This window comes from Zalophus californianus, chromosome 2 (genome assembly GCF_009762305.2).
Source record: "Zalophus californianus isolate mZalCal1 chromosome 2, mZalCal1.pri.v2, whole genome shotgun sequence".
Taxonomy (NCBI): Eukaryota; Metazoa; Chordata; class Mammalia; order Carnivora; family Otariidae; genus Zalophus; species Zalophus californianus.
The window spans coordinates 128,270,134-128,290,528 of NC_045596.1; the positions used below are offsets into that span (position 1 = coordinate 128,270,134).

A 20,395-nucleotide genomic window follows, 5' to 3' on the forward strand; every position below is an offset into this window, starting at 1 on the left:
CTGGGATCACGACCTGAGCCAAAGGCAGATGCTTAACCAACTGAGCCACCCAGGCATCCCTAAAAATCAGGTCTTAAGTAAGAGGGTACAGGTAGGATAAGTGCTAGTTTTAAGAGAAAGATGAGTTGACCCTTGGACATTGAATTTGGACCTGAGATATTACAGAGACAATATGGATTTGAGAGTCACTGACCTAGAGGTGAAGTCAGAAGTGGATTTGCCTTGTAGCTCAAGTTTTCCTGCCCCTCACGCTCCTAGACACTTCCAAGGACATACACCTAGTGTTGTGTTTATAAGTTATTGATTTTCTTTAAAAAGCTCCCTCAAGAGTTATTTAAGCTTCAGGCCCTATAAAATCTGTACCCTTACAGGTTCAAGTCAGAAGACAGAACCCATGGAATAATGGGAGACAGAGTTGGAAGAATCCAGTTACTGTCCTCAAAGGGCAAAAGGGGTCAGCAGAGGAGGCCAGAGGGGCAGAGAGAAGGCCTATAGGCCGGCATGCAGCAGGGAGATCGAAAAGACCCGACATTGAGGATGGGTCACTGGATTTGACTCTTCAAAAAAGTGGCTGATTTGAAAATGTGTACTGAGTACAGTGTGGGGGAAGCCCAGGTTGGGGGGAGCGTATTGATGAGGCGAATTGTGCAGTGAATGTAGACTCTTCATCTGGCCAGCCCTCCATAAAAGAAAAGGAGAGGATACCATTCCGCTCCTCAGTTTTGAAATTCTTCATTTTGCCTGTGCAGTCCATATTCCTTTGGGATTAGTATTAACTCCCTGAGCATGGATCTGGCTTTCTCTTTTATTACATTTCCCACTCCTTGAGATTTTCTCTGCTCTTGGTTGGATCTACTCCTCATGTGTAGTGTAAGCCTGGTCAATGGCTAAGAAACGGGCTGGCAAGGATTTTGTTTTTTTGTTTTTGTTTTGCTTTGTTTTTGTTTTTGCCCTAATAGCTTCACTTTTTCCATCCACATGGAGGATGAGTTGTGGGAGTTCAGGGGTTGAAGACCAGGGTGGAGAGACAGAAGTCATTGGGCACCAGAGGCTGGAAAACTGTGGTCTGTTATCTGTTAACCAAGTCAAAGGTAAGGATGACTTCATCCCCACCCAAGGCGCCTCTCCACCCTTGCAGCTGATTTCCGACCGGTTGGTTTGCCCAGGAAAGGTTTTCATTGACTATGGCTCTCGCTGCCTGGCTTCACAAGTTACTTTGAAAAAAAAGATGCGATTAAACTGTTCCCCGGTTTTTTCCCTGTGAGGAGTCTTTCCCAGACAGCGTCCGTTCATGCGATCTGACTTGCAGTGGACTTTTTTTCCTTTGCTTTGCTTAAATATAACTGAAAGATCCTTGTTACCATCATCGAGGAGATTTAAAAAAAAAAAAAAAGCAACAAACCTACAGGTTGGCAGGACCCAGGGAGGAGGTGACCTTTGGGCAGCTCCCGCTCGGCTGGGATTCGGCTGGAAGGGCTGGGACAGTGCACCCCCATGCTGCCCTAGTGCTCTCGGGAGAAACAAGCGTGGGGCCGAGGGTGGCCTGGCGCGCGCGCCTGTGCGTGTGCGTGTGCGCGCGCGCGGAGGGCGTGCGTGCAGGAGTGTGCGTGTGCGCAGGGAAGGGTGGCGGGGAGGTTGCGGCAGAGGCTGCTTTGTGGAAAGCACTTGCAGGTTCGGAAGCGGCTTGGCGCCTCCCCTTGCGGGTTACACGAGGACACCTGGCTCTTCTTCACGCTCGTACTTCTCTGTTTCCCGCCAGCCCTACTTCCTCCGGCGCCTTCGGGTGCGGGGAGCAGCGTGCCGGGTAGTGGCTTGTAGGCTCCCGGGACCCCGGGAAGGTGAAGGTAAGCGCCGCGGCGCCGGCGTTGGCGCTCGGAGGGTGGGAGGAGGGAAGGGGCCGAGCAGGAAAGGGCGTGCTGCCCTTTGCGGCAGGCGCTGGGAGCGGGCTCGTCTGCAGCATTGTTACCTGAGGCAGCGGCTGAGCCCCGCCCCGCGTCGCCCTGCCCCCTCGCGGTCCCGAGCAGCCCGGGCTGCAGAGACCCGGGAAGCGGCGTTGGCGCTGGGAGACAGCGGTGGGTCCAGGAGCGCGCGCGGGGAGCGCGGGCCGCGGGTGAGTGGGAGCCGGGCGGCCGAGGCCGGGGCGACCGCCGCTCGGGGGCACCGGGAGCCGGACACTCCCCGGCTCCCGAGGGCCAAGGGCGGGGATCAGCCTGGACCCCGGGCTGCGGCGCCAAGTCTCGGCTGCCTTGGAGCCACAGTGGGAAGGGCTGGGAAGGTTTGCGCGCTCCCTCCACACCCACTCGAGTGACTTTGGTGCCTGCATTGCCCAGGCTGCGGAGGACAGCTATCGGTCTGTTGAGGCCAAGACGCGCGGGTCTGGGCCCGCGTCTGGGGAATGAGCTAGGTCACGGGCCGCCGCCCGGCTGGACCAGGATCGGCTAGTTTAGCTCTAGCTGCTAAGATTTTTTGATAAACCGCGCCCCCACTTGATCCCCGCCCGGCCTAAGAGCGCGCCACTGGCCAGTGGGAAGCCAAGACTTGCCGTTCCAGAAAGTGGGTGCGGGGTTGGCGAAGACTGCGTCGGGGTGATGCGGACCGAGGACAGGACGGCTCTTGCTCTCGCACACTGGTCCTAGCCGTTCGAAGTTCAGATTAGAAGTTTTGCCGTCAGCTTGTGGAAGTTTGGGGAGGAAGCGGGTGGGCTGGTGGATTAGCTCCAGCCGCCGCGGTGCCGGTAGCTCGGGAACTGCGGGCTCTCCGGTTTTATCCTCCGACCAAACACCAGGAGTCTCCCCCTCACACTTTTTTTTTTTTTTTTTTGCCGGCTCTTCACGGCTCCTATCCGCTGATCCGCAGTGCGGCCGTGAGGCTTTCTCCCCCGCGCCCGGGACCCAGACCCCGGACATCGGGGAGGTGTCTCCGCGAAGGTTCGAGGACTGGGCAGAGCCCGGGTCGGCGAACCAGGAGATCCCCTCTTTCGCTTCCAAGCACTGAGACACCTTCCCTCTTTAGGGGGAACCGACCCGGCTTCTGGAGCCCTGTGCGGCTGCTGGGCGGAGGGGCGGGTACCCGGGGAACCGCGCTGGGCCCGGGGGTGGGGCGGACCCTAAGCCCGGGTCCTCCGGGCGAGGGGGCGGGGCCGGGCGACCCTCCCCCCCACCCGACACGCCCAGACCCGCCTGCCCAAGGGGCCCCGGGAAGGACGAGCTTGTGCGGCGTCCGCTCCAGTCGATTCTGTTCGAGGACCGGAGGACACTCGGCGCTCCCGGGAGGCGGGGGACCCAGTCCTTCCCGGGCGTCGGCCCTTTCGGCCCCGCTGGTTCCCGCACGGCCCGCAGCGGCCTCTCTGCCGAGCGTGCCCTCGCCCCGCCGCGGCAGCCGCCCTGGAGCCTGCGCGGCCGTGTGGGCGTCTATCTCGGCTGAGCACCGGCGCCCGCTCCCCCACCGCCACTCCTGCCGCGGCGCAGATAAGAACGAGGCTTGAGGCTCGCGCGCGGCCGCGGGACCTCCCACTCGCGTCGCTCCTGGGGATTGGGGCGGACGCGGCGCCCCCCGAGCCCTCTGCACGGCCGAGCCGGGGCCGTTTTGGTGAGTGGCTGGGGCGGGACGCAGGACCCGGGGTTGGGGGGGTGGAAGGACGCGGTGGATCGCTGGCCAGTGCAAAGACCTTGGAAACCTACTGTGTGTCCAGACTTCTTGAAAGAAGTCGTGGCCCCCGGTCCCCCCACGCCGAATTTCTTCAGGACCTGGTAGTCAGTTTTCAAACATCTGTTTGCACAGAAATTGCCCCTAGTGTTCGGCCGTCTGTGACCCCCCTCTCCTGACCCACAGTTGTCTTCCTGCAATGAGTATCGAGCGCTTCCTTCCCTCTCTCTGGAGCATCCTTGGGCTCTCCTTTGCCTTTTTTTCGTGGTTTGGGGACCTTGAGAGAAACGGAAAATGCACATGCAGAAAGAAGCGTTCTTTCTCTGCTCTCTGGGTGTTGCGCTCGGGGGCATCTGTGAAGTGTTTCTGTTGTGCTGCAGATTAAACACGCTGACTGGAGACAGTCAGGGGTTCTTTGGCTGCAGCCTGCAGTGCCAAGGTGAAGCGCTGGATGTTACCAGCTCTGGTTCGACTGTGTGGTTGACATTCTGGGTTTAATAATCAATAAAGGTTTTGAAGGATAGGCGGTCGGGGAGGGGCCTTCCCCCAATGAATTAGTGGAGGGCAAAAATTCCATATTTTAGAATCGCCTGTACTCTTCCCGCCCTTTTTTCTCCCGCAGATAAAAGGGCTGTGTGTTCCCCTGTGTGCTCTCCAAACCTGGCTTGCTTTGCCCCCGTTTGTCATCAGAAGGGTGTGGGCCAGCCCTGTGACACAAGTCAGAAATGAAGGGGAAAGGTTTTCTGGCGGCTTTTCCTTGGCGTTTACTTTTGATTATTGTTGACCTAGAGGGTGAGTGAGCAGCTGAGCAACGGGGCCCCACTAACCCTCTTTCAGGAAAACCCTGAGCTCTGCACTGACTTTCAGGAACATGTTTTCCTCCGAAATATACTGTGAAATGAAACACATATTCTCTCTTCTTCCCTCTGCTCACTCCCTTCATGTTTCTGACACAAAGAGCAAAGCAATGCGGGCTTCTTTGAAGACCCTTATGAACATTCGCGTTCTAAGACTTTTTGCTTGCCGATCAGCTAAAGGCTAAAGACATGGTCCCAGCATCCTCCTATTAAAAATTCACATAGTTAAAAGATGCTCTGTTGAGCTATAGCCTCTCTAGAGGGTCCATCATTCAGACACACCCCTGATGCCTCATGATCAGCACTCAGGGGGCTTGCAGTTCTCATCTTCAGAGCCTTACAGTGGCAGCTCTACATTTTACTCAGGGCTGAACATTTGTCAGCCTTAGCAGCTGTCCTCCCTGCTGCTGAGGTCCCCAATCTGTAGGTGAGATGTTAAATACAACCCTGTCTCTGTCTGCCCTGGGGAGATTGATGGGACCCTTGACATTTTCCAGACAGAGCCAAGGCTAATTCCATTGTGCCTCCTGGCAATTGGCAGCTGTGAGAAACAGCAGTGTTTTCAGGGCGGTGGCATTACCTGTGTGCTAGCACACTTGCAGAGTATGCGTTTGCATCTTTACTGTGGACCGTCCCCTGGTAAATCAAATGCTCTTTGTGTATCCTCTGTTTTCATGTTACGAGACTGTGGAAAGGGTTAGAATGTCTGTCTGCACTCTCTTTTTCCTGTGTCTCCTTGACATTGGAAATCCTTGCCCAAAGGGAAAGCCCTATTAAAGCCCTTTTGAAGCCAGTAGTAAAAGCATTAGCATCTTAGCTAATCATTGCTGGAGAATTTATTCATTAGAAGCTGTTGGGGGCCTAGGATCCTTATTTGTTACCCTGGGAAAAAATTAGCCTGACAACATACCGGTAACAGTGTTGTAAATTTTATTTTGTTCTTTCAACTTTTAAAAATAACATTCTTTCTCTAGATGGGGCAGTGGTTAGAATTATGCCAGCGCCTAACTAACACGTGTCACTTTTTACTTTGACAAGCCTTTATCTTGTCCTTCTTCTGTGCAATGCACAATACTCAAAAAGACTTGCATCCTTTGGAGCTTTGGTGTTAGAAACTAGTGCTGGTGCACAACCTGAGTGTATGGTCTTTCTCACTCTTTTTAGTATCTCTGTATTTGCTGTATGAGGTTTAATGGCACATCTGTGGATGTACTTATGCCGCACTGAGTGAGTTATTGCTTTCTAGGATGGAGACTTTTTAAGGTTATCACTATTCTTAGCAGGAATAATCTGTAAACGAGTCAGCATATCTGTAGTTGGAGGTGACTTGGAGGATTAACAACTCTTCAATACATGAGATATTTTATGTACAAAAGTATTTTAAACTATGCAAGAGTAAACTGCCAAGATTACCTGTGCAGTCTTGAAAAATGAAGAGTTCAAATGTAACTATAAACTGTAATTGACAATGAGTCATTGCTTAAGGGGTGCCAACTATGAAAACAGCCTGGTTATGCCCCTAATGGTAATTATGAAAACTCCTTTTAAAAGCCAGTTGCATCTCAAGTGAGCTGTAAGTTGGCTTGCATAAATCATTTCAGTTTTACTTTCTAAAAAATTACTTAGTGATGATGGCTACACAACACTGCAAATGTACTTAATGTCACTGATACACAATTATAAATGGTTAAAATGGTAAAAAAAAAAAAAAATCCAGTTAGTAGCTGGCAATGCTATCTTCTACCTGTATATAGTTTTCAAAAGTTAAATATTCAAATGTTTCATAAAAACATTTGTGCTTATAATTTATTTATTTATTTATTTATGGGGTGAGGGGGCAGAGAGAGAATCTTAAGCAGGCTCCACCACCCCTAGCACGGAGCTGGACGTGGGGCTTGATCTCACAACCCAGCGATCATGACCTGAGCCGAAATCAAGAATCGGATGCTAACTGACTGAGCCACCCAGGCGCCCCTGTTCTTATAATTTAGAGATAATATAATATCTAATCACTGCGTATTGAAAAAGGACAAACTAGTAACTTAGAAAGCAAAGAATGGGACTGTTAAAGGCTTTTTTCTACCAGCCAGGAACAACTTAGCATTTTATCCATAAACCCAATACATATTTTAAAGAAAATATAACACCTGTGAAAGTAAAGAGAAATCATATATACCCATGACACTGGTAATATCGAACTATATACCAGACATTTTGGTACATGTATTAGCTCGTTCATTCTTATGCAAAGCAATGAAACAATATATCTTTATAGTATACCTAAGGATGCTGAACCATAGGTTCAGCAGCCTACTTCACCTCAGATTGCCCATCTAAGTAGTAGCAAACCTGAAATCTGAGGAAAAAACAGTCTATTTCTAGAGTCTCCACTCTTATTCCCAAGGCAATCCTGCCTTTTATACATGGTTCTGTGTAAAGCATTTCATAATATTTGAATTAGTGCTATCAGACAGTTTACTCCTGCGCAACCCAGTATTATTTGACCACTGTGTGTCTGTAAGTGTGAGCTTCGACAGTGATGCTGTAAAAGGGTAATTACGCTCAGAAGTCCAGTCTAAAAAAGCCTCTCCATGTGACCTGTAGGAAACAGTCCCCTTTTTACACGCCCACATAGTTGGGGAGCTCACTTCATCGCCTGCATGGAGTCCCTTCTACATCCTCTGTTAATCTGTCCTTACATCTGAAGAAATGTGGTTGTTTTGACCTCTGTTTTCACATCAGGTCCATAACAACTCTGCACCAAAAACAAACATTTAAAGGCCAATAAAAACACAAGCCACCAATATAACTCAGTGACTGTGTGGATAAGGGATAGACCTGTGGCAGGTATGATGCGAGCAGCATATACTTGTGGGTATGGGTCTTCTCTGCTAATAGTATCACAGAAGAAGCTGAAGAGGTAGGCATGAAGTTCTGATTGTTTCTGAAGAGTGGCTTAACGAGAATCTAAAATGATAGCATTGGCAGCAACGAGAGAGGTCATGGAATGGATCCCACCCTCCTAGTTTTACAAAGGACAAAACAGAAGTCTGGGAAGGTGAAGTGACTTGTCTAAAACGGAAGCAGTAGGGGCGCCCGGGGTGGCTCAGTGGGTTAAGCGTCTGCCTTCGGTTCAGGTCATGATCCTGAAGTCCTGGGATCGAGCTCCACATCGGGCTCCCTGCTCAGCAGGGAGTCTGCTTCTCCTTCTTACCCTCCCCCATCTCGTGCTCCTCCTCTTTCACTCTCTCTCAAATAAATAAATAAAATCTTTGAAAATAAATAAAATATAAGCAGTATAGTTTGATTTAGAGCTACAACCTTTAATCTTCACATCTAGTGTTCTTCTCTCTGTTAGCGGGGAGACCACATCACCAAACGGAGCAGGAACATGGTGGCCCTGACTCTAGGGGAATGAGTTTGGTCGCTATTTTATCATTTCCAAATGCCCTGCCGCTTCCATGCAAGGCAGAGGATACCCAAGTGATTGGTAGGGGACATGTCCGTACAGGAGAAAGGCAGGGTCGTCCACTAATACCTAATGCTTCAGCCATTTGGGTAATTTCCCTAGGGGTTGGGTATCCATTGCCCAAAGAAAATGAGCCAGTTAGTGAACAAGTAGTTTATTCATAAACTGAGCAATACTTGCTGAACCTATAGCAGGTTCTCAATCAATATGTGTTTTATTGATTAATGGAAGGTTGCCACGTTGGGTTTGTTGGCTGCTCCTTTGGCAGCATTTCCAAGCAGTAAAATTTTGTTTGGTTCATATTTAGAAAAGTATCAGTCCCATTTTTTGTTCTTTTGGATGTGTTGCCTCTCATTCATTGTAATACCCTGCCACTCCAGGAGGACTGGCATGAGGCTCTGAAGGGAATAGCTAGCATTCAGATGTTTTCCTGTACCAATTTCAAGTTGTTTTATCTCTGTAGGTTTGGAAGATGACACACAGCACGGTTGCCTTTTTCTCTGGCAGCCGACCAGCGAGTGAAAAAGTATGACACAAGTTTGATGTTTGTGTCTGCTTCCCCAAGGCCAAGAAATTATCTCCTTAGAAGGCAACAGTACTATGCATGTTATGAATTGTGTCTCCTTGGTCAGCGATAAAGAAAATGGGACTACCACTGAGGCAGCCGGATTCATGATCGGGCAGACAGCACCACCACCCCCTCCTCCACTTCCTCCTCCCCCGCCTCCACCATGTCCGTATTCAGGGGAGGGGTTTCCTCCCTCTCCTCCTCCTCCCCCGCCACTTCCGCTCCCTGGGGGGCCTCTGCTCCCACCTCCCCCTCCAGGACTACCCCCAGCTTCTCCCATGAATGGCTACAGCCACCTTGGTAAGAAAAAGCGGATGAGAAGCTTTTTTTGGAAGACCATTCCAGAGGAGCAAGTCCGCGGCAAAACCAATATCTGGACTTTGGCCGCCAGGCAGCAGCATCACTACCAAATTGATACAAAGACCATCGAGGAACTCTTTGGGCAGCAAGAAGATACTACTACCAAGTCTTCCCTTTCTAGGAGAGGAGGGACTTTAAATTCATCCTTCAGGGATGTTAGGGAAGAGGTAAGAATGGATGGGATCGGGGAGGGATAATCCTCCACACGCTGCATTGTTTTGTGTTTGGAAGGGTGTGTACATTTCAGAATTTGCTAAAGCACTGAGAAGTAAGATAATGTAAGTTTGTGTGCTCTGGAAATGATAGAAAGGGCCTTATATGATGAGCCTGAGCTGACTAGCAGAAAAGTGTAAGAAGCATGCATGCCACATCCTCCCAGACATCCCGGTGGATTATGACCTCACGCTGAGAACATGCTATGTGGGGCCATCGTTCTTTGGCCTCTCAGCACTGCCCTGTCTCCAGCAACATCTGCTGCGGTTTCCCCTGGTGGAGCAGTTCTGCCGAAGTCCACGTTATTAGTCTCTGTCGAAACAAAAACCTGAGTTCCTGAACTCAGCTAACTGAGATTAACTGGAACTTTCTGAGACAAAATGCCCTTTGTTAAAGACACCCTTAACTAATATGCATCCTGAAGATTTTATCCCTATTTTTCCCTCTAGTTTTCCTTCCCTAAGTGTTAGGCGAGAGCCTTCATTCCTCTAAAGTGTGGCCATTGTGGAATAGAGATTTCCAGAGAGTTCAAAGCGTAAAGCTACTTTTAGGATTTTCTAGCAAACATATTGCCAGTTAGCAATAAATGTCTTACGTTGAGAACAAAGTAAAGCTGGCAGGTTATAAGAAGTTCACTGAAAGCATGGCTTCAGAGCTACCAATTACCATATATTATAGAAACTGAGTCAAAAATCGTATTTGAAAGTACTCTGTTTAGAAACAAAGTAAATTGAGAAACCTCTGCTTGCTAGCAGAAGTACTGAGGAAACTAGAGATAGAAAGGAAAGAATGTTGCCCACCAAAAAGAAAAAGTGGGGGGGGCAACAAATGTATCATTTTTTAAATCTCTTCTACAGGAGCAGAGAATATAGGTCAAAGATGGAGTGACTCAGGTAAGAGAGTGGGCAGGGCTCGGGGATGAGGTAGCAGGCTCTCTGCATAATTGAATTCTCAAGCCCACAGTATTGACCCCATTTCTCTGTCTGGCTCAGGAGCAGGTTAACTTCTCTCCATGGATCCACTTGGGGGTCCTTGAAATTAGTGGTATGGTCCCCTGTTGAAATAGCCAAGAGTCTGTGAACTATAAAATGCGGGGAATGCTGGGGTTAGAATTAAGTGTGAACCGTGAAATTAATCTGAGAGGAAGTCTTTAGGACAACCCCTCGGCCCTCCCCTGCTGAACTTGGACTTTTCCTGTTCTTCCCTTTCTGCAGAGCCCTTTTATTTCTTAGCGGATCCTTTCAATATTGGAAGGAGCAAAAAGTCACTTCCTTAGTACCCTGGCCTTCGCCCCAGCTTCCAGCAGAGACTCCTTGCTGTACAGTAGGGCATTTCTCGCCATTGTTTCCTCGTTCTCCCTACTGCATTTCAAGAATTTTGAAGGAAAGAGTGGATGGGTACAGTGGGAAATTGAGCACACCTCTCAGGAAACCACCCATAACAACCAGAAGGGGGTCTAGCTCACCTTGCTGCTAGGGAGACAGCTACCAGGTTAGAATGCGTGGCCTCCTTTATAGATTGGAGACACTTATTTTGGCGAACGATAGTTCATGGGGCCACAAGGAGTTTGCAGCTTTATGTCTGCTAATTCAAAAGCAGGTAAGAAGCACTCGGAGGGAGGGAAGTAGCAGGGGGTGTTGCATCTTGCCCCAACTACAGCAGAAGTGTCCATGTCTAGGCCACGTCTGAGTTTCAGGAATAAAAAGAGTCTTCCCCTAATCTCTCTCTATCCCCTCACGCTAGATACGTCTTTACTTTTTTTTTTCCTTTCACTTAAAAAATAACTGGAACCAAATAATTGTTATTTTTAATTGTGATAAAATACACATTACATTTACCATCTTAACCGTTTGTAAATGTACTGGTCAGTGTCATGAAGAGCATTCACACTGTCCTACAACCATCACCACCATGCACCCACTGAAATCTCCGTGTCTTGCAAAATTGCAACTCTGGACCCATTAAGTCATAACTCCCCATTCTCTCCTTCCCTCAGCCTCTGCCAACCACCCTTCTACTTTCTCTCTCTAAGAATTTAACCACTCTATGTGCCTTAGGTAAGTGGAATCATATAGTATTTGTCTTTTTGTGACTGGAGCATTTCAGTTTGCATAATGTCGTTAAGGTTCACCCATGTAGTATGTGTCAGAATTTTAAGGCTGAATGATATTCCATTGTATATTTGTAGCACATTTTGTTGATCTAGTCATCCATCGACGGATATTTAGGCTGCCTCCACCTTTTGGCTATTGTGAATATGGGTGTGTGAATATTTTTAACACTTATAGGTCCTAATCTGAGAGAAGCTGCTAGAAAGAAGAAGTAAATCACCATGACTGTGAGTCATAAGATAATCTAACTTTTCAACTGTTTAGTACTCAGGATAAGTAGGTTAGGTGGATGGATTTAAGTGTATATTAGGCAATATTGTCACATAACAGGGTTATCCAGAATTATTTTCAATTTTTCATGCTATCTCCAACATGGCTAGAAGTATTATATATATATATATTTTTTTTTTCAGTGAAAGAATACAGTACATGCTATTTTCTTCCCTCATTAGACTTTCTTCTAAGGAAATTACAACTCAGCAGAGTGATAGTTTCACAAGGTCTGGTAATAAGTCTTCAGTTTAATCGGAAGGAGTAAATGGAATCCAGGGTTGAAAACACTAGTTCTCACCACCTGTCTGCGTGGAGTGGAGAATACCCTAAACAGCATGTTTGGCAGAGGGACCCATCCTGAGCCTGAACACAGGCCATAATTCTGGAGGTTCAGACATGTCAGGGATCAGATCATGTCCCCTTGAAATACAATAACCTCCTGCAGAAATGGCCTGCCATTATGTGGTTGGCTCCTACTTTAAAGTGCTTATAAAGCATTACAAATTAGTTTTATTATATTCCAGATAAAGAAGTTGCTGGAAGATAAGGAAGAGCTGGGTTTAGGAATGGCTGAATTTAGGAAGAACAACATTCAAAAGAGAAAAATTAGAATATTTAGCAAGCGGAGGGGAGGAAAGGTTATAAAATATTACTATCCTTGTGTTTTTGTTACCTAAAAATAAACTTGAGGAGGCTACAAATGTTATAATAATAATTAAACCGTAATAAAGTAATTAGAAATAACAAATATATTACTGGGGATAATAATAAAAAGAGTCAGCTCTTTTCGGAGTTCACTGACCTCATCCCTGAGAAGTTTCCTGTCTGTCACCACTGCTCCCCAGCCCCCTCAGAGCATTGTTCACACTAGTGGGTTGGGTCTGTACTTGTCTCCCTCTAGAATCTGAAATGCTCTTAAAGGGTAGGACAGTCTTAGCCAGTTGGTATCCTCCAAAAGAAATTAAAGGTAACTGAGCTGACAGAACTGAACCAAGGGGGCAAAGGGAGTATTTATCAGTATGGTAGATCAATATGATCAAAATTGGGATCGACAAAACACAAGGTGAATGAGGCCTGAGGATGTATTATAAAACAAGGTGACTGCCGTTGATAACCTTGTAGTCGGATAGTTGTTGGATAATTGAAGTTTGCTAAGAGTAGAACTTAAATGCTCTCACTGAAAAGGAGGAAACCAAGATAACCGTGAGGTGGGGGGGGGAGGGGGCGGAATCCTTCCACCATGTTTACATATAGCAAATAAGCACGATGCACACCTTAAATATCTTACAATTTTATCTGTTAATTATACCTCAATAAAAGTGAAATAAAAAAGGAAAAAGAAAACACAAATGTTGGAACACATGAGATCATTCAATATAATGTCTGTAGTAATCTTTACAATTAACATTAATAATACTGTATAAGAAATAACTAAAATTGCTTATTAGGAAAAGAGTGAGGAAAAAAGGAAGGATGGAAGGAAGATTGCTTTTATAAATTTCTGAGAAGTAATAATTCTCCCACACTAATTCAGGTTATCGGTTATTCTTTCTCAACTTTTGTTATGTTCTCAGTATGTTCTAGAATTCTGGGACATGCTCAATCCAGAACTACAGAACTAGATGAGTATTTGAAATACATTTGAAAGAAAAAAAAAACTTCAACTGGGTTTTTATTTTTTTCCCCCCAAACCCGGGCTGGAACATTTCCCAGTTGGCAGCCAACCAAAAAGAAAATGAAAACAAACAAACAAACATCACAACCCAAAAGCTATGTCTATATAAGAGGATACGGGAAGATTTTTTAAGTTTTGCTTTTCCGAATTTGATGTAACATTGAAATAAGCACTACTTAGTGGTACTTAAGCAGTCCAGGAAGCCCTCTTTGGCATATTGAAACAAAAATGGTTTAACAATTTCTTCTACCTTGAGGACATGATGCTAAGGGAAATAAACCAGTTGCAGAAGGACAAATACTGTATGATTCCATTGATGTGAGGCTCCCCAGAATAGTCACATTCTTAGAGACGGAAAGTAGAAGGGTGGTTGGCAGGGGCTGAAGGAAGGAGGGAATGGGGAGTTATGACTTAATGGATACAGAGTTGCAATTTTGCAAGAGGGCAAGAGTTCTGTGGGTGCGTGTGGACACACGGTTGTACCACAGTGTGGGTGCTCTTCATGACACTGACCATTTACAAATGGTTCAGGAAGGGGTTCCTGGCTGGCTCAGTTGGTAGCATATGCGACTCTTGATCTCGGGGTCATGAGTTGGAGCCCTACGTTGGGCGTAGAGATTACTTTACAAAAAAATGGTCGGGGCGCCTGGGTGGCTCAGTCGGTTAAGCGTCAGCCTTTGGCTCAGGTCAGGGTCCCAGGGTGCTAGGATCGAGCCCCACATCAGGCTCCCTGCTCTGCGGGAAGCCTGCTTGCTTCTTCCTCTCCCACTCCCCCTGCTTGTGTTCCCTCTCTCGCTGTGTCTCTCTCTGTCAAATAAATAAATAACATCTGTAAACAAACAAACCAAATGGTTAAGATGGTAAATGTTAACATGTATTTTACCACAACTAAAATGCAAAAGCTGTTTCTTCCTTGGAAGATCTTCCTTGGAAGAATATGGGAGGCAGATTGTGTAGGGGATTGCTTGTAGATAAATGTACAGGAATTGTAGAAGAAATGAGGAGCGCTTAGAGTTGTGGTGGAGCCAGCCACAGCCTCTCCCGAGTGCTGCAGTCTCAGTGCTTCAGAGGGAGGCAGAAGGACCCTGGCCAGCCTTGCAGTCTGTGGGGACGCTGCTTCTCTAGCAGGGCTGCCTCACATCCTAGTGGGAAGTCCTCAGTCGATTCCCACATGTGGCCTTGTATTTCATTCCCTCGTTCTCCAGGGCTGGCGTTAACTCTTCAGTGGGCCTTTGATGGGAAAGCCCGTGAGCTCTACAGTACCCTGGCTGTCCCTGTTGTGACAGGCCCTGACTTCAGTGGGGGTCCTGCCCCCCTGTCCCGCGGTGCCCAGAAACGTAGATTTTTGTGGATTGGAACTGGGGGGCAGGGAGGGAGCCGGGTTAGTTCATCCTTGTTCCTGAGGCTGGCTTTCACAGCCTGTGCATCCAGCACGCATGCAGAGTCCGCTGCTCTGGGTGATTCCAGAACACCGCCCAGTCCCCCATGCAGGGGTTCCTGAATTGCCCTGCTTTGAGATAGCAAGCATTTGGGGAGTAAGATAAGCTAATTTGCATTTGAAACGATAACCCGCTTTAAAAGACTTTAACAAACACATTTATAACACTGCTTTAGAAGGATGGAGTGTGACAGCCTGTGAGGAAGAGACTGCTCATGCGCTAGGCAAATCTGAGGATGCCAGTAGAGTGGGACTGTCCCTGGAATGCTGTCCGTTTTCCTGCTGTTTGGATGAGTCTCTGGGCTTTGTTTGCCCTGTAAGGTGCTCAGGGATGGCCAACCCAGGTTTTTCTTCGGAGTATTGCTGAATTCTCTTAAATTCCTTTTTAAGATTTTATTTATTTATCTTTTTGTCAGAGACAGCGCGCGAACAAGCAGGGTGAGCGGCAGGCAGAGGGAAGGGGGGAAGCAGGCTCCCCACCGAGCAGGGAGCCCGCTGCAGATGCAGGGCTCTGCGGGGCTCGATCCCAGGACCCTGGGATCATGATCTGAGCTGAAGGCAGACGCTTAACCACCTGAGCCACCCAGGCGCCCTCTCTTAAATTGGTGGCCAGTTTCTGAAGCTTTGCTTCAAGCGGTGGAGGCAGCCGCTACCCCAGGCTGTGGCTTCTCCCCTGTGTCAAGGGCATGATGGCAGCTCCTGAAGGCTGTCTCAGCTGTGAGAACATGATTTCTATCCATCATCTCACATAGACAGCCCTGGAATCGCCAGGGAACTTGGCCAGGACCTATGGATGGCTTTCTATAGATCTGCCCCCATTCCTAGAGTGGATACCAACCGAGGCTGGTGGTGGAACATTGCCACTTGTCTATACTCTAGCAATATTAAAACTCACAGAAACAAGAGAAGGAACCCGAGAGACCCAGGCTAGCATTTCAGGTCTCGTGTTGCTTTGGGGAAGGGATAACATGACATCGCTGAGGCTCGGTTTCCTTATCTGTCAAATAGGAATAATAAGAGTAATTTCTCCATCATTTTTCCAGGGGCACCAAGTGTCAGGGGGTTAGGGGTGGAGCTTGGAGTGAGGGGCAGGGGAGGGTGCTGCCATCCAGGGTCAAATAGAGCAAGAGGTGGTAATTTAATGAGAGAAATAGAAAAGGAGTTTTTTCCTCATTCTGGGTAGAAGTGAGTGCCAAGGAAGTTCTTTGGATATGTATAGCACTATATCAATATACATGTTATTACTTGTGGCTTTTTAATTGATGAATTATACACTTGTTTTCTGTCGTACTAAATTTAGATTCCTCTGTTTCCTATGAGCTTTCCTCTTTAAAGGGTGTTAGGTTTGACAGGTTTTATTCTCTCCGCGTCTTCTCCCCTCCCTTCACACTGAACTTGAACTGCATCCCTGGGTAGGATTCCAATAAGGAGCCTGCCCTGTTTGCTTGGGAATTTATTTTATGGCTGGTAGGTGATTGCACGAACATGAAATAGACCTTTAGGATAGTAAATAATGTGATTGTTTAAGATTAACCTTCAAAAGAAGACAGCCATACTCTTGTAAAAATTTAACCTTATAGCCAGGAAGTGTCATTAAATTTGGTTAACAGTTCTTGCTGCAGCTTATAAACTTACAAGCAGGCCTAGAGAACAGGAACTTAATCTGAAACCTGATTCGCTTTTGTTCACAAATGAATCACATACATTTGGAAAGGAAGAGAATCATAACAACATTCCTGTTTTAGTTAGTCTCCCTTTACCAAAAAACAGATGAGAAAAAACCTGTGGCAGTTTTAAGGTGATCTTTCCTCCATGCATCTTGGATGTTCCCTTCCAGAGAAAGAAATGGCTTCTGTATGTATGTATGTATTAAGATTTTATTTATTTGAGAGAGAGAATGAGAGAGAGAGAGAGAGCACAAGGGGGGTAAGGGGTAGAGGGAAAAGCAGACTCCCTGCTGAGCAGGGAGCCCAATGCCCAATGCCGCGCTCATTCCTGGGAGCCTGGGGTCATGATCTGAGCTGAAGGCAGACACTTAATGACTGAGCCACCCACACGCCCCGGCTTCTGTATTTAATAACAACATCCTCCCCACCCCCTGCCCAAAAAAGTTTCTGTCTAATTTCTAGTCTGATAAAACTCTGCCCAGTTACTAATTTTGAACAGGTAAAACCTATTGCAGCCCAAATCTGGGTTTTGACAGTATATTAGAATGGTACCATATTTCATTAAATCGAAGCTGCTGTGCATTTTCAGATACATCCTGATTGTAGAGATGTTAATAATGCATCTTAGACTTGGTGAAATACAGCACAAGAGTTTTCCTTTTTAAATTCCGAGTAAATTGAAAAAAAAAATTCCGAGTGAATTGGGCGCCTGGGTGGCTCAGTCGTTAAGCGTCTGCCTTTGGCTCAGGTCATGATCCCAGGGTCCTGGGATCGAGCCCCGCTTCGGGCTCCCTGCTCCGCGGGAAGCCTGCTTTCCCTCTCCCACTCCCCCTGCTTGTGTTCCCTCTCTCGCTGTGTCTCTGTCAAATAAATAAAATCTTTAAAAATAAATAAATAAATAAATTCCAAGTAAATAAAATGTAGGAAACTTTGTTACCTCCTCCTGAAGGACGATATATGAAGGGCATAGATTCTTTCTCAATGAGAAGAAATTTATCTTTTAGAAAAAAATTAATTTTATTACATTTCTTAAAATAACAGTACTGGTCCTTCTACATCCCTAAAGCAGGGCTTGGGACTCCGTAATATCTTGAGTTATTTTTTGCTTTCTTAGTTCAACTTTCATATAATCTAGCTATGCTAACACACCTGTTTTTCAAATTTGGGCTTTTAAATGAAGGCTGTATTATTCTAAGAGGAAATAGCTAAATTAAAAAAATTTTAATACACATTGTTCATTAAAAATTATGTAAGATTAGGGACATCTAGGTGGCTCAGTCGGTTAAGTGTCTGACTCTTGGTTTCAGTTCAAGTCATGATCTCAGGGTCTTGAAATCGAGCCCGGAGTTAGGCTGTGCACTGAACATGGAGCCTTCTTGGGATTCTCTCTCTCCCTCTGCCCCTCCCCCAGCTCATGCACACACACCTTCTCTCTCTGTCTCTCAAAAAAAAAAAAAAAAAAAGTTACATAAGATTAAAATAGATATGTACAGTTATTATAGTTAAGGAAATAGATCATTGCAGGAAGTTTGGGGAGATGATAATATTTTAATATTTGCAAAACTGTGGTAGGTGTATCGATTAATAACCAGATTTACATATTGGAAGTTATTCTCTTGTAAATTGGTGTTGTATTTTGATTTACATATTATAATTTATTCACTTGTAAATTAGTGTTGTATTTTGATAGGTTTAAATTCTCTTCTTCCCTCCAAGTCTTCTAATTTGTGATAGTCTTATGTGTGTCTGTTTTTTTCCAGATTACTGTCTTGGATGCAAAACGGAGCATGAACATTGGGATATTTCTTAAGCAATTTAAGAAGTAAGGTTTTTGCACGCATTTGCAACTTTAGGCACATCCACGCCATCAGCATCAGTCTGTGGGTGTGGCTGAGCTGAAAATTCAGCTTCTAACATGAGCGGAAGTCATTCCTCATACCTGCCTATCCTCCTTGGCACACGGCATGATAAGTATCCAAGTGCCTGTCACTGTCTGCTGTTTTCCTGCGTGAAAGCATGACCTAACGGCTTGAAGTACAGGCAGAGTTCCTCAGAGTGTCTGCTCAAGCCTGTCATGCCAGGGAATTTATAAATTCATCTGTAATGTTGCCTCTCAGTGGAGGGTGGACTGGTCAGAAGACAGTGGTGAAATGCCAGCATGTGGAAAGGAGAGGCTCTCCAGAATTCCATGTGACCCAAGGGGATTGCTTTTCTTCTCCTAGAGAAGACTCCCATGGTTGCTGCCACTTCCAGCCTTTCTGGGATTCCCAAGGATGGGCTTCTGGATGAACAGGCCTCCAGGCGATGTGTCAGGATCCCCACTTTCCCTGGCACTAGGGCTCCTGTGATTCCTGACAAAGCACATCCCCCAGACTGGGAAGAAGTCGGGTTGAAAAAAGGGTAGAGGTGATTTGTTACAGTTCCCACTGACTTGTGTTTCTTTGGCACTCCAACAAACGTAAAGTGGAATCTAATTGTCTTTTCAAGGTCTCCTCAGTCCATTGTAGAAGATATTCATCAAGGAAAGAGTGAGCATTATGGATCAGAGACCTTGCGAGAATTTCTTAAGCTTTTGCCGGAGTCAGAGGAGGTAAGGAATTTGGCATAGGAAATTTAGATGTTAGGAGCAATGATCTAAGCCCAATATTTTTCAGAGTGTCAAAACTCACATGGGAAAGGCACTCTGCTACCCAGAGCCAGAGTCTTCCCACATACAAGTAAAAAAGTGACCTAGGAGAAATTGTGGAGTTAGGGAACCTGGGTTTAAATTGGCGCTGTCCCCTTGGGCAAATTTCCTAACTCCAGTGAACTTGGTGTCCACACCTGTATAGTGAGGGTGTGGGTGCCTGCCTCACCGATTGCCAGGAGGCCGAAACCCTAGTTACGCATCGAGGATGGTACCTGGCACATGGGACCTCAATAAACTTTGGTATCCTTTTCCATCACCAATGATGGTTTTTGCCAAGGCTGCACCCAGGTTATTTTATAAATATGTATACTTTTTATACACAAAAATAAAAGGAAACCCCTTCTCGATAAAATGCTCTAAAATTTTGGAGAGGTAGGTAAACTGTTAAGAAACATTGTCTCTGGAATTGACTTAAAGGTGAAAATTGCTGTGATAGCCATGTAGTACTGCAATATAGTTATTGATCTTTTCTTTTGGACTGAATTAACTGAACTGTTGAATGGTTGGGAGCTTAATAGGAATAAAAAAAAATCGGAAAAACAATTTTATAAAGCTTATAAAATTGTGGGGTGCCTGGGTGGCTCAGTTGTTAAGCATCTGCCTTTGGCTCAGGTCATGATCTCAGGGTCCTGGGATCGAGCCCCGCATCGGCTCCCTGCTCCGCGGGAAGCCTGCTTCTCCCTCTCCCACTCCCCCTGCTTGTGTTCCCTCTCTCGGTGTGTCTCTGTCAAATAAATAAATAGAATCTTTAAAGAAAAAAAAACCTTATAAAATTGTAATATTGCCTTTTATTTCTGAAGAAAGGGGCCCTGAAAAAATTCAGTAAGAAATTACATGAATATATGTGCTTGTGAACATTTGAATAATGTAGAATCTTACAGTTATCCTTTTACCCACACTGCTGGTTCCTCTCTTCCCCATCCCACTCCACTTCCCCACACAGAATTTATGGAATTTGACTTTAGTCCATAAATAACAAGAGGGGTATATGTCCATACTTTTTCTTTTATGTCAATCAGTGATGCACTTGCAATGCCAACTCGAGGGTCTTACTAGGTAACTTGAGTATTCTGGGTGTATTTGATAAGCTGAACCTCTCTCTGTGTCAGGTTTTCTGTTTGGAAATTAAGTGTAATTTACCTAAGCCAAGATTAATTACCAGCATTTATTAATGATAGTAAAGGGTCCTAAAGTCTTGAGGGAAACATACATCACATCCTAATTTACCCTGGATCTTATACACTGAACAGTCCTTAGTCTTTTTTAATGTAGAGAATGAGAGTTTCAAAAATCTTTAATTAGGATGGGTAGGGTTAATTAATTTGGATTTTAAAAAGATTGAGTTGTTGAAATCTTATTCCTCTTTGGGCTTTTTTTTTTGTTTTTTAAAGATTTTATTTATGCGGGGCTCAATCCCCGGACGCTGGGAT

At 46.1% G+C, this 20,395-nt stretch overlaps 1 protein-coding gene across 2 annotated transcripts in view; it reads left to right on the forward strand.

Moving 5' to 3' along the window:
• Nucleotides 1–2,002: 2,002 nt before the first annotated feature.
• The window catches only part of FHDC1 (FH2 domain containing 1), a 40,524-nt gene continuing 22,131 nt past the window's right edge, over nt 2,003–20,395 (forward strand). Inside the window, exons 1-4 of one of the 2 annotated variants that reach the window (XM_027597343.2) lie at nt 2,003–2,110; nt 8,435–9,066; nt 18,037–18,098; nt 18,764–18,866. In XM_027597343.2, coding sequence (XP_027453144.1) covers nt 8,572–9,066; nt 18,037–18,098; nt 18,764–18,866 — 660 coding nt within the window. In that variant the 5' untranslated portion in view covers nt 2,003–2,110; nt 8,435–8,571. Of the gene's footprint in view, nt 2,111–3,237; nt 3,589–8,434; nt 9,067–18,036; nt 18,099–18,763; nt 18,867–20,395 lie in introns of those variants that run through there. The other variant, XM_027597344.2, reaches the window with a different exon arrangement.